General features: G+C 56.9%; 1 protein-coding gene across 4 annotated transcripts; it reads left to right on the plus strand.

Annotated features, from left to right (window-relative positions):
* Window positions 1-1,281: 1,281 nt before the first annotated feature.
* Window positions 1,282-10,991, plus strand: CDC25B (cell division cycle 25B). 4 transcript variants are annotated; one of them, XM_045053831.1, is made up of 16 exons: window positions 1,283-1,559; window positions 2,373-2,482; window positions 3,150-3,201; window positions 5,186-5,227; window positions 5,476-5,512; window positions 5,769-5,891; window positions 5,998-6,120; window positions 6,308-6,442; window positions 6,823-6,903; window positions 7,019-7,195; window positions 7,367-7,462; window positions 8,038-8,100; window positions 8,249-8,347; window positions 8,548-8,738; window positions 9,455-9,566; window positions 9,685-10,991. In XM_045053831.1, exons 1-16 carry the CDS (start codon window positions 1,360-1,362, stop codon window positions 9,823-9,825), a joined length of 1,782 nt encoding a protein of 593 aa, XP_044909766.1. In that variant the 5' UTR covers window positions 1,283-1,359; the 3' UTR covers window positions 9,826-10,991. The 4 variants fall into 4 exon arrangements, with proteins under 4 accessions (XP_044909768.1, XP_044909766.1, XP_044909767.1 ...); XM_045053832.1 differs by having other exon boundaries at window positions 1,286-1,559; window positions 8,605-8,738; XM_045053833.1 differs by lacking the exon at window positions 5,769-5,891 and having other exon boundaries at window positions 1,282-1,559.
* Window positions 10,992-12,721: the final 1,730 nt, after the last annotated feature.

The following is a 12,721-nucleotide window of genomic DNA, read 5'->3' on the forward strand; positions in this document are numbered from 1 at the left end:
ACTCCCACCCACTGCACCTTGGCAGGAGGGATGGGACTACGCAAGAGGCACAAAGCCTCAGCTCCTGCTTTCCCAGCTGTGCTCCACCCCGCCAGAGGCCAACTCCTTGCTGGGGAGATGGGATGGAAAAGCAGCTTACCACCCATTCACTTTTGGGTGCAGCCTTCCGGTCTCATTCCAGGAAAGCAGGATTGATGCAAAGCGATTAGTCCGAAGGTGCTCACTTTAAACTAGTGATAAATTCAGTTTCCCTCGTCATCAAAGACACAAATTAAACAATGTGATGCCATTGACATCACCTTAGCCAAACCGTCGGTGGGTGTGAGAAAGTTCCACTAATTGGGTTGAGGTCGTAGACACCTTCTTTGGCCCCAACCGCCAAAACCTATAGCTAGGTCAGGCATTAGAGCCTCCTCTGGGGTTGCTGGAGAAAATTAGACCCCTCGGGGTCACATGTATCGTAGCCCCCCACCTCCGGTGTACCTCGTGTGCGAGGGGCGGGGGAAGGGGGGAGGCTCCGTTCGATGATTTTGCTTTAGGGACGCTCCGCGCTGTTAGTCGCGAGCGCAGGGAGGCTGCAGGAGCGCCTGGGGTGAATTTCTGCTCCACCACTTGCCCGGTGTGACCTTGAACGAGTTAATGAACTTCTCCACGCTTCAACGTCCGGGTCGATAGAGTGGCAAACCCAGACCGCACTTCATAGCCTTGTCTGGCAAACTCCTGGAATGGAGCCTTCTCACGGTGCCTACTGGTGAGTGTAGGTGATGTTAAATCTCGGGGTGGGGTGGGGGGTCCCTCTGAGGCCACCCTAGCGGGTGTTGGTTCCTCTGAGACCCTCTCGGCCGGGGGTGTGTAACTCCAAACCACATCCCGAGAAGCAGAATTTGGGAAGCCAAGATCCTCGAGTCCTGGCTGGAGGGGCGAGGGGGTGGCGTGTGGGGGCTCAGGAGAAACCCCAGTCCCTCAGCCCCAACCAAAGTCTGGAACTCGGCGGGGCCGGGCTGGCCAGCCTCCGCGCCTTTCACCCCGCGGGCCCCGCCCTCAGCCCCGCCCTCCTCTAACCAGAGCCCCCATTGGTGGCGTCCGGCGGCGCGGCTGCTGTTATTTTTCGAATATATAAGGAGGTGGAGGTGGCAGCTGCTGCTTAGAGGTTTCCCGGACTGGTGGCTGGTCCCTGCGTCCCTCCACCCCGCCCCACCCTCCCCGCTTCCCTCTCCTCCCTCGCTCCGGCCCCGTGGCTCTTCCTCCCTCCCTCCCCCCCCTCCACCCCGCGCCCGCTCCCCTCCTCGCCCCGGCCAGCTGTGCCCGGCGTCGCCCTGCGTCCGGCCCTCCGGCCAGCCTTCCGCGGGCCACGCCGCGATGGAGCTGCCCCAGCCCGAGCCCGCGCCGGGCGTGGCTCTCAGTCCGGCCGGCGTGCGCGGTGGCGCCGAGCGTCCCAGCCACCTCCGGGGCCTCCGGCTGGGAGCTCTTGGCCTCGTGGGGTCCCCGGAGCGCGCGGCCGCTTCCTCGCCGGTCACCACCCTCACCCAGACCATGCACAACCTCGCCGGGCTGGGAAGGTAGGGCGCCCCACCGACGCGGGGTGTGGGGTGAGAGGCCCCCACTAGGGTGTTGGTCCCCGGCGTGGGAGTCGAATCGAGAGGCTGAGTGGGGAGGTGTCCTGGGTAAGAGCCTGCTTCAGGGACCCGGGACTAGGGCAATGAGGCCAGGTCTGTGCTGCTCACACCCTCCAGGTGACTCGCTCTTGGCAGCACAAGCCTCTGGAGACCACTGTCCCACTTCCCGGCTCCCCCCCCTCCCCCGCTGCCCCCCTAATCTCTGCCCTAATCACCACTATTTTGCCCCAGGCAGGGGATTCTGAGCTTGGAGTGGGAACTTGAGGGTGGCAGAACAGACTGGTTCTCCTATGTCCATGCCCCTGCTCCCTCCACCCCTAGTCCTTTCCCAGGGTTAAGGGGTTAAACACTGGTCCTGCTTCCTGAACAGGCCTGCAGTGTCCAGGCTGGGTTGCCCTCAGCAGCAATAGAGACTAAAGTATTGGTCCTAGTTCCAGAAAGGCTTGTGGATGGGTAGGGGTCTGAAGAGTTCCGATGAAGGCCCTCCAGGCTCCTTTCCTGCCCTGCCATCCCCCAGAGTGGCCTCCAGCCCAGCTTCTTGCTCTTGCTCTGGGCTCACCTCTTTCTTAATCAACAAAGAAAAGACACTTAGGGCTTCTGCAGAAGGCCCAGAGAAGAGGGTAAGCCCTCAGTGCCATCGCCTCTCTGGGGCAGTGGTGGGTCCTTCAGAGGTGTGGCCAGTGGGAACATGGGCCAGCCAGCTCTTGAGCCCCATGTTTACATTTCTCCTTCCCTGGGTCCCTGTTGCCTTCCCAGTGAGACCCCAAAGAGTCAGGTAGGTGGCCTGCTCACACGCCTATCCCTGTCCCGGAGACGAGCATCTGAATCTTCCCTGTCGTCTGAGTCCTCTGAATCTTCTGATGCAGGTGAGTCTCTTAGGGCCCCGGGGGACTTGGGGGGCTGCCTGAGTCTCCCCCACTTCCCTGCCAATCACACTAACATTTTCCCCACAACCGGGAGCCTCCACCTGCCCACTTCTGGTGGGGCTTACCACACCCAGCCCAGACTGGCTGAGCGGCTGTAGGGCGGGGCCCACTTGGGGAGAGGAGATCTTACCTATTTAAAACCAGGCGCCAAAGTCCCTGAACCACAGCCCCACCTGGGAGGCATTAGGGCTGACACTTGGTCATTTTATAACATTCGCTTGCCTTCAGCTATAACCTTTTCTTTAAAAAGCTGTTATCTCTTCTAGAACAAATTACTTTAAACCAGTTTAAGAAAAATGCTTAGCAAAATTTTGGTTTAAAAACCCATACAGAGGAGGGGCACCTAGTGGCTCAGCTGGTTAAGCTTCAGACTCTTGATTTCAGCTCACGTCATGATCTCAAAGTTCTCCGTGCCGACAGCACACAGCCTGCTTGGGATTCTGTCTCTCTCCCTCTCTCTGCCCTGTTACATTTTTTTTTTTTTTTTTAATGTGTCAAGATCTAAAATAGAAACAGGTTTTTTCTTTCTTGAATAGGGTTGGGACATGGTGGGGGAAAGTGCAGAAGATGGGCACTACTTTCAAACCAAGGTGCTCTGTCCCCTCAGGTCTCTGCATGGATTCTCCCAGCCCCATGGACCCCCAGATGGCAGAGCAGACGTAAGTACAGAAAAGGGATCTCCCCTGGGGCACCTGAGTGGCTCAGTGGGTTGAGCATCCGACTCTTGATTTTGGCTCAGGTCATGATCCCAGGGTCGTGGGATTGAGCCCTTTGTCAGGCTCCATGCTGAGCTTGGAGCCTGCTTAAGATATTCTCTCTCTCTCTCTCTCTCTCTCTCTCTCTCTCTCTCTCTCTCAAAAAAAAAAAAAAAAAAAAAAGTGAAAGGATCCTCACTATCAAGGAGTTGGTACCTGCCTTTGGGAATCCCAGTTTCAGCATAAACCCACTGGGGAAGCCTGGGAGAATGCCCAGACCCCTCCTATCCCCATATACCTGGTACTAATTGACCTTCCCAAGCCCTGAGACTTTGCTTCCTGTCAGAAAAGGGTCTGCTCCTATAGGAGCAGCCAACTGTGGTCTCAGGACCAGGTAGTGGGGATAGTGGCTTCTGGAGCAGTGGATACTTCAGCCAGCCCGTGGCTTGTGGGAATACAGGCCTGGTGTGTGTCCTGTTTTTCTTTTGCCTATACAGATGTTTATTTTTTTTTTTCTGTGAAATATAACAATTTTAAAACATGGTCCAATTGATTCAAAACTTTGAATTTGCTATAGACCAAACAAAACAGTTGGGGCAGGTTGGTCCAGCCCTTGGCCATCCTATCAGCAACCTCTGGACCAGGCACTTTATGAGAGAGAGCATGGAGAGGGAGTTCTGCTGAGGACAGATCCCTTCCCCTTGGGTGTGGGGCATGAGTAGTATCTTCCAGACCACAGCTGTTCCCATCCAGCTGTTAGAGCCCCAGCAGGGAGAGCAGCTGCCAGGCCTTAGTGGGGACAGCTGGGCATCCCCAGACTGGGCTGAGGGACTATGGCTTTGGGGTCAGAGCAGTGCCTATCTTTCCTCCCACTGCCTTTGATCAGACTGGGCTGGGCTACAGGGTTTGTTCACAAACAGGAAGCAGGGAGAGAAATGGGTGGGGGTGGGGGGACTGCAGGTCGGTTTTTGGTGGCAACACAGAGCTGTCCCTGCTTTACTCCCGAGGCCCAGGTGCAGATTGTAAATGAAGCCAATGCAATGTGGTGATTCCTGATGCCAGGTTGTCTGGGCACAACCACTCCCCACCCCTAGGAGTCATCCCCCTGACGCTAGCCCTCGGTGGGCCCCCCCACCTCTGCACCTGCTGTGTCGGTTACAGTTTCTCAGAAAGAAGCATGTGTGTGTGTGTGTGTGCCTGCGTTCGCATAGACGCACAAAAGCCTTGCGTGGCAGGTGGTCTCTGGTAACATAGCTAGGGGGTGGGGCCTATCTACAGAAGCTTGTGCCCCAGCCTCAAAAGGAACATCTGTTGGAATTCTTTGCCTGCTGGCCTCTTCTAAGGCAGGAGAAGGGGGTGGGACAGAGGCTGGGTCCTGGAAAATTCCATAGGAGGGAGGAGAGGATGTGACCCTGAACATTTGTCACCAGGGGGTCTGGCATGGCACACTGTGGCTGATCCAGGGGCACACTAAACTAGGCCCCTGTCCTGGGGGGAGCCAGGAGCGCCCCACACAAGGGGAGGGAAGGCATCCAGGCCCTGGAGATACCCACATTGTTGGCCACAGTCTGTCATCATGGGATGGATGGATGCCTTTCCTGGCCACCATATGGCCCCGCTGAGGTGATTTGCATACAGGTGGAAGGCCTGTGGGCAGGCTGGCGAGACCGTTGCCTTGGTAGCGCTTCAGCAACCCTGTGACCTGCCCCAGCTGTCTCTATTGCTGCCATTCTCTGGGCCCTCTTCCATTCAGGGCAGCCTTCAAAATCCCAGGCTGCTTCTCCTCTCCCCCCTCCCCAGTACCTGGACCCCCTCCCTGCATTCTTCCCTCCACTGTCTACTGGCCTGAGTCCTGGCCTCTGGGCCTTGTGGACTGGGGGCCTGATGCTGGGGGTGGGCAATGTGCTATAGGAGGAGGTGGGCTGCACAGGACGTTTCTCTCTCTTAGGTTTGAACAGGCCATCCAAGCAGCCAGCCGGGTCATCCGAAAGTAAGTGCTACAGCCTTCCTCAGGCCGGCTCTGGTAGTCTTGGTAGTCTACCTACCACAGGCTCTGTCCATGCTCCCCTCCCCTCCACCCCCCCCCCCACCACGTTGGGTGGAGTAGGCATGGGGAGGGTGCTGTCCCATTCCCTCCCACAGGGATGCATAGGGCTCTGCGGTGGAGGGGCATCCTGCCTGCTCTCCTGCACGGCCCTCCACTCTCCAGCCCTGACATATCCCCGTTTCCTTCTGCAGCGAGCAGTTTGCCATTCGACGCTTCCAGTCCTTACCGGTGAGTGCCCTCTGAGGCCTGACGCTGGAGGCCCAGGCATTGCCCAGGCTTGAGGAGGGGCAGGAGGGATCCAGGGTCGCCTCCCAGAGGGTGGACTTGAAGTGGTCTGGCGTCCCTGGTCTGGCTGTGGGAGATGGGGTTTTGGAGGTGGATGGGCAAGCTGGGGGATTCGAAGGAGGGATGGGAGAAGGTAGGGCCAGGGCTGATGCCAGAGGAATGCAGCCTTCAGTACCTGCTGCCCTACCTGGCTCTCTAGGTGAGGCTTCTGGGCCACAGCCCTGTGCTACGGAACATCACCAACTCCCAAGCACCCGGCAGCTGGAGGAAGAGCGAGGCGTGTGGCCGAGCTGCCCGCAGCTCTGGGGAGGACAAAGAGAATGTGCGCGTCCAGAAGGCTGGAGTGGGAGCACTTCAGGGAGAGAAGGGGGTGTGCTGGGGTGGTTCTCTGGCGTTTGATGACACCCCCCCCCCCATCTTGCCCACAGAATGGATTTGTTTTCAAGATGCCATGGAAACCCCCACATCCCAGCCATGCCCATGCTTTGGAAGAGTGGGCTGACCGAAGAGAAGCCTTTGCCCAGAGACCAAGCTCAGCCCCCGACCTGATGGTACGTCAGGAGAGCCAGACCATGCAGGGTGGGCTTGCATGTAGGGTTGGCACCCCTGAAGGCAGCCTGGGGGAAGGTGGAGGGTGATCCTGAACACTGAGGCAGTGGGAACCTTTTCTCAGAAGGATGGGGTTGGGGGCTGCCCGGGGTCCCCACCCTGAGCAGCTTGTGTCTGTCCCCTGCACAGTGTCTCACCCCTGAGCGGAAGATGGAAATAGAGGAGTGGAGTCCCCCAGCCCGATCCCGCTTCCCCCTGACTGCCACCCAGGGGTCCTCTGAGGAAGATGATGGATTTGTGGACATCCTGGAGAGTGACTTAAAGGTAACCAGTCTTTCCCCAGGATCTCCCCAAAGAGGAAAGCACTGACCTCCTGCAGGGAGACTACGCCATCATTCCAATGACAGAAGAGGAATTGGAGCTAATGGAGTCACAGCCTGACCTCTGGCCTACCAGAGACTAGCAGGCGACTGGCACTGGTGATGCAGTGAGGGAGGGCCCTGCAGGGCAGAGGGAAGCCTGGCACTCCACCATGGCCACGCTTCTCACGATTCTGTGCAAACAACTGGGGCCCTGCAATTTCCTGGTTCTAAGGGACCACCCTGTGTGGACATGGCCGAGGAGGGCCATGCTGAAGGACTTAGGGCCTATGAGGTTTGGCCTTTGCCTGCATGTTAACCATATCCTTGCTGATTTGGCCTCAGGATGACAATGTGGTCCCCCCAGGCATGGAGAGCCTCATTAGCGCCCCACTGGTCAAGACCTCAGAAAAGGAGGAAGAGCAGGTGGGTTTCTGGGGGGGCCGCTCAGAACTTGGAGGGGTGGAGCCCTACCCTCCAGGTGGGGTTAGTAGGGGGCAGGGGCTGGGCACTCTGACCCCCTACCTGCCACCCTTCCCAGGACCTCATCATATACAGCAAGTGCCAGCGGCTCTTCCGTTCTCCGTCCATGCCCTGCAGCGTGATCCGACCCATCCTCAAGAGGCTGGAGCGGCCCCACGACAGGGACCTGCCCATACAGAACAAGCGGAGGAAGAGCGTCACCCCTCCAGAGGAGCAACGGGAGGCCGAGGAACCTGTGGGTACCCCCTAGGGTGGGGCTGGGCGGCCACTGTCCGAGTCCACCCCGCAAGCCCTTCTTGGCTGGGTTTGTGGCAGAGGGAGGGGGCAGGGAAAGAGGTACCAGCTGAATGGGGGCACTGAGGGGCAGCCTGCCCACCCCTGATCCTGGCCACCATCCACCCCACAGAAAGCCCGTGTCCTCCGCTCAAAGTCCTTGTGTCATGATGAGATTGAGACTATCCTGGACAGTGACCACCGAGAACTGATTGGGGATTACTCCAAGGTACCAGCACTGGGGACCCTCCGCAGACTTGACCCCTTACTGTATGGCCCCCCCAAGCTCAGCAGGTGTTTTGACACCTTCCTCTCCCCTCCCAGCACACTTCCCCCCACTCCCTGCTTTGTCATTTGCAGCTTATCCTTTATTCTTACCTAGACTCCTCTCTGGCTCTCTTTGGTCTCCTGACTCTACCTCAAATCTGTCTGGGGTATCAGTTGTGTTCCAACCTTGGAAAACATTGCCAAACTAACATCTAGCTTGGAGCCTCCTCTGGCCTCATCCGGGCGCTTTGCAGAGTGTGGGGGCAGCAGGCAGGGAGTTCATCTCTTCTGCTCTCTTCTTCACTTTCCCCTTGGAATGGGGTTGCTCCCTGGATGTCAGAACCCAAGAGGCACCTCTTGGTTGCTATCGGAACCAGAGCTAAATTTGAAAGGTCAGAGCAGGTGTGGCCTTCTGTGCTTAGAAAAGAAACTCCATACTTACCTGACTCCTGGTCTTGCCAGTTTCACCTTTTTTTCCTCCTCGCTCTCTCTTTCTCCCATTTCCCTTTCTCAAACTCTCTCTCCTCTTCCCTTCAGGCCTTCCTTCTGCAGACTGTGGATGGGAAGCACCAAGATCTCAAGTACATCTCACCAGAAACGGTATGTGGGGATGAGCCATTCTCCAGGCACACTTGGGACGTTTGCCTGTTAACCTTTTCTGGCTGGAAAAGGCCAGGGCAGCGGTAGGGTTGGGGTCAGCTCCCACCTGTCAGCCTGACCTGCTGGGACCCACCTCTGTGACCCACAGATGGCAGCCCTGTTGGCAGGCAAGTTCAGCAACATTGTGGAGAGGTTTGTGATTGTGGACTGCAGGTACCCCTACGAGTATGAAGGCGGGCACATTAAGGTGAGGCGGGCTGATGAGGACAGGCCCTGAAGACCCACCAGGTCTGTCCTTCCTCTGTGGGGAGAGTGACTCAGTGGGGGGGGGGGGGGGGGGGGGGGGGGGGGGGGGGGGGGGGGGGGGAGTGGCTGCACCCTATCTTAGGGAAGGATTCTGCCCAGTAAGAGGTGGGGTCACCTGTCTGAAAGTTGGGAACCGCACAGGGAGGGACCTGCCACCCAGGCCCAGGGCTACTGCCTGACCTCCAGCTCCTCTGGCAGACTGCCGTGAACTTGCCCCTGGAACGGGATGCTGAGACCTTCCTGCTACAGAGCCCCATCACACCCTGTAATCTGGACAAGAGAATCATCCTCATTTTCCACTGTGAATTCTCATCTGAACGCGGTCCCCGCATGTGAGTCAGCCAGCGGGTGTCTGCTCCTGACCTCTGCCCAGGCTTTGGGATGCTGGAGCCATCTGATGCACAGGAGGCCCGGGCCCAGCCCCAGCCCCTCCTAGACCTGGGCCCCTGGTCTCCTGGCAGTGTGTAGTAGACCTCAGCCTCCCTTCCTGTGCATGGCACCCTCCTCCTACTTCCCTCTCCCCATCCTTCCCATCTGGCCTCATGTCCACCCACCATCCATTGCCACCCTCCCCCTCCCCCCCACCAAGATCTGGTTCTAAGTCTCCAAAAGTGTCCTTAACCTTCAAGGGCCCTGTCCCAAGCCTCGGTGATGTTGACCCTTCCAGGGTTTGACGGATCTTTCTTCTCCCCACCTCTCATCCTCACCAAGTCTTGTCCAGACCTCCTGAACAGATCTCTACAATTTTGTCTACTTCTCTCCTTCCTGTTTCCCCTTTCTTGGTCCAGGTCAGATATCTCTAACAAAGATTGTTGTGAACTATCTTCCAGAAACAACTCCCTTGATTTACCTACTTTCTTCCATCTCCCCAACCTTTTCTGGACCCAGTAGCCAGATGATCTAAGAGTGTTCTTGTGGCTGACATTCCTTTACTCAAGCCTTCTGTGGCTCCCCATGGCCCACAAAGGGGTGGGTGCAAAGAATAGGTCCCCTGAGGTATATCCCGCTGCACGCCCAGCTCTGACCCCTACACCCCTGCTGGTCTCAGGTGCCGTTTCATCAGGGAGCGTGACAGAGCCGCCAACGACTATCCCAGCCTCTACTATCCGGAGATGTATATCCTCAAGGGCGGCTATAAGGAGTTCTTCCCACAGCACCCGGTACCATGGGGTGTGGGAGGGTTGGACTGTAGGGAATGGGTTCTGCCCAAGGAGAAGGGAGGTCTCCTCCCAGAGTTAACCATTCCCCGTATTGATGGACTCTCCCATCCTGCCCTAGACCTTCTGTGAGCCCCAGGACTACCGGCCCATGAACCATGAGGCCTTTAAGGACGAGTTGAAGACCTTCCGTCTCAAGACACGCAGCTGGGCTGGGGAGAGGAGCCGGCGGGAGCTCTGTAGCCGCCTGCAGGACCAGTGAAGGCCAGCACCAGTCCTGCCTACCTTCTCTTCCTCGTGGCCTGGGTGCCAGCCACCTAGGGCCCTGCAGGGCTGAGGGTCTGCTGGAGGCCCCAGGTGCCATCCAGGGGAAGGGCAGTGAGGGTGTCCTGTCTGTCTGCCCCCAGCCCTGGTCCCCATGTCTCCATTCAATCATACTTCAGACCCTTGTTCCACCCCCACCCCAGCCCAGCCCCTGGAGGAGCCCAGCCTGTTGATTTGGTGAAATTGGATTATGTCGAGCTCTAAGGAAGTATTTTGTGTCCAGCAGGGACCTTTTTTTGCTTTTTTTCCTTCCTTGTTTGAGTTAACCCTTTGTCTTCCCATGTCCAGGAAAGACCCGCCTTTTCTCTAGGGGCTTTGTTTGTATGTGGCCAGAGGAAAGCCACAGCCCCCCAGGATGGGCCAAGGCAGAATTCCTCCCTGTGAGGGGAGCTGGCACTGCGGCCGGGCCCTCTCTAGCACTCCTGGGTGTGTCTGCCGTGTTTTCTTTCTCTTTCTCTTTCCTGTCCCTCCACATGAACACCTCCAGCACAAACATAACCTCTTACTCTTTCCTGTTTCAGTGTTACCCGCACGCTTGATTCATTTGTCTGATTTGTTGCCCATCTCAGGACATTCACAGGCTGAGGATTAGGCTCCCCTCTCCAGCTGGGGTTAGAGACTCTGAACATTAATTAGCCACTTGACCCTAGCTCCTCAGGGGCCCTTGGGCCAGGGCTAAGGCCTGCATCCTGAGCCCCTGGAAGCCCAGACCTCACCGCTGTGAACCCCGGGGCCTGACTGGTCAGAATTTGCTGCTGTCTTGTTGTGGATGGACAGATGGACGAATGGACGGATGATGGATGGATGGATGGATGGATGGATAGCCATGGATGCCCAATGCCTTGCACACACAAACTGCTGAGTTGAAGCATTTCAGTGAGCATGACAGCCTGCGGCAAGAATATATATGTATCTGTCTGTGTGGACAAACTCTTTACACTTTAAGGTTTGGAAATATTCAAGGTGAAATGTCATAGAAGCAGCGAAGCCAAGGACAGAGCCACGTCCGGATTCCGAATCTCAGGATGTGTGGGGGGCTGTGCTTGAAGGCCCAGATGAGTCATCTGTTTGGGCCTTGGTTCAATAAAGCACTGAGCAAGCTGAGTAACCAGCATTGTGTCCTATGGGCCCTTGACAAGACCGTGGCAGACGCTGATGGCGGGGTAGGATAGCCACAGGTCAGTGGATGGGGGCCGGAAGACTCCTGCAGAGGTGGCCTCATGTTCTCTTCCCAAGGCAGCCTTGCCTCTCCTTCGTGTGTCTACTCAAACACCTCTAAGCTCACCCTTTCTAAACTGCACCAAGTAACCAAAGTGACCCTGTCACTGCTCAAGAATTGTCAGTGGCTCCCCACTGCCCTCAGGATAAACTTATCCCTGCATGGCCCTTTAGGACCTGGGGCCTCCCCAGGCCCATTCCTCACCTCATTTGACTCAAATCCCCATGCCTTGCTCTTCACATTTCCTTCCTTTGCACCTGCTGCATCATCAGGAATGTTCTCTCCCTGTTATTCCTCCTTTGAGACTCAATTTCAGATGTCACCTCCTCCCAGAAGCCTTCCTGCCCTGTCAGAAAACTGACTTTCCTCTCAGCGGCCCCAGCACCCCGCAGAGGTTCCACCACGTAGGGGGATGCCAAGTTCAAGATCAAGAGAGTGGAAAAGGGCCAATCTGGGAGAACGGGTCCCAGGCCCAAACCTGGTGTCTCAGGAAATTCCCTCAGAACACCACTGCAGGTGACCCTTGCCCCCAAATGCGAGTCTGTGATTGCCGGGCCTCCTTTGCACACATGTACAGATAAGGTACTACCTGATACAGAGTGTGTCAAACATGTGGGGCATCATTACCACTTTCTGTCAAAGTTCATCTACCTTCTGAAGTAGGTGGTGCTAACGATTATTCACTCCATTTTGTAGATGGGAAAATGGAGGCTATTTCCTACCAGAGCAATAAAGGACTCCAGATTCCCAGGCTGAGTCTAAACAATGCTTGCCTTGTCTCCGGCTTTTCCTCCAAGATTCTTACGCCCAAAGGCTTGGTCTTCCCTCTTGGTCCAGGCCCCGTGCAAGGGCACAATGCATGGGGGGCGTTGGGGTGTGACTTTGATGGTCTGGGGGCCTGGGCCTTTGCTCAGGGAGGGAGGGGCTCTGAAAGCTCCAAAAGCCCTATCCGCTGATCAGGCAGCTGACACCAAGGGTAGCATTTATTCGGGTAAGGGGACTTGCCCCAGAAAAAAAGTATCTGTGTAGACCCCTGAGGAACAGGGAGAAATGGGGAGTGGGGGGGAAGGCCCTGGGCACTGTCCTACTAAGATTTGCTTGCTCCACTCTGCTTAGGTGGTCCCAGGAAGCCCCACTCCCTCCTTCCTGGTTTATAGAGGAGGAAGGCTGCTGGATGCTCAGAGAGGGCATGTGGTTGCCTCCAAGTCACACAGCAGATACAAGCAGAGCAGGCATTCCAGCTGCCTAGGACTCTCCCACTTCTCACCTCCTGCCTTGGTCCCAGAAAAGCCAACTGGGTGGGGCTAGGTTGCCTGGTTTCTACTCTGAGTGTCCTCTTTCCACCCCATGGGTCAGGGTCAGGCCACGTGGGAGGAGAGAGCCATGGGTGTTGAGTGTAAACACATAGGCTGTGTGCCAGGTGCCGACATCTGAGACTACATCTGTCCTCCTCATATCCCACCATCGGAGCCATAGTTGTGGTCATGGGGCATTCACACTGTTCCAGACGGTTACACGTTGTCTCCTAAGCTTACCAGGTAGGTATATAGCTCATTTTGCAGGGAAAGAGGAGGAGGAGTCAGGGAGAGGGCCTTGGTCAAGCCAGGAAACAAAA

Source organism: Felis catus, chromosome A3, assembly GCF_018350175.1.
Source record: "Felis catus isolate Fca126 chromosome A3, F.catus_Fca126_mat1.0, whole genome shotgun sequence".
Lineage (NCBI taxonomy): Eukaryota > Metazoa > Chordata > Mammalia > Carnivora > Felidae > Felis > Felis catus.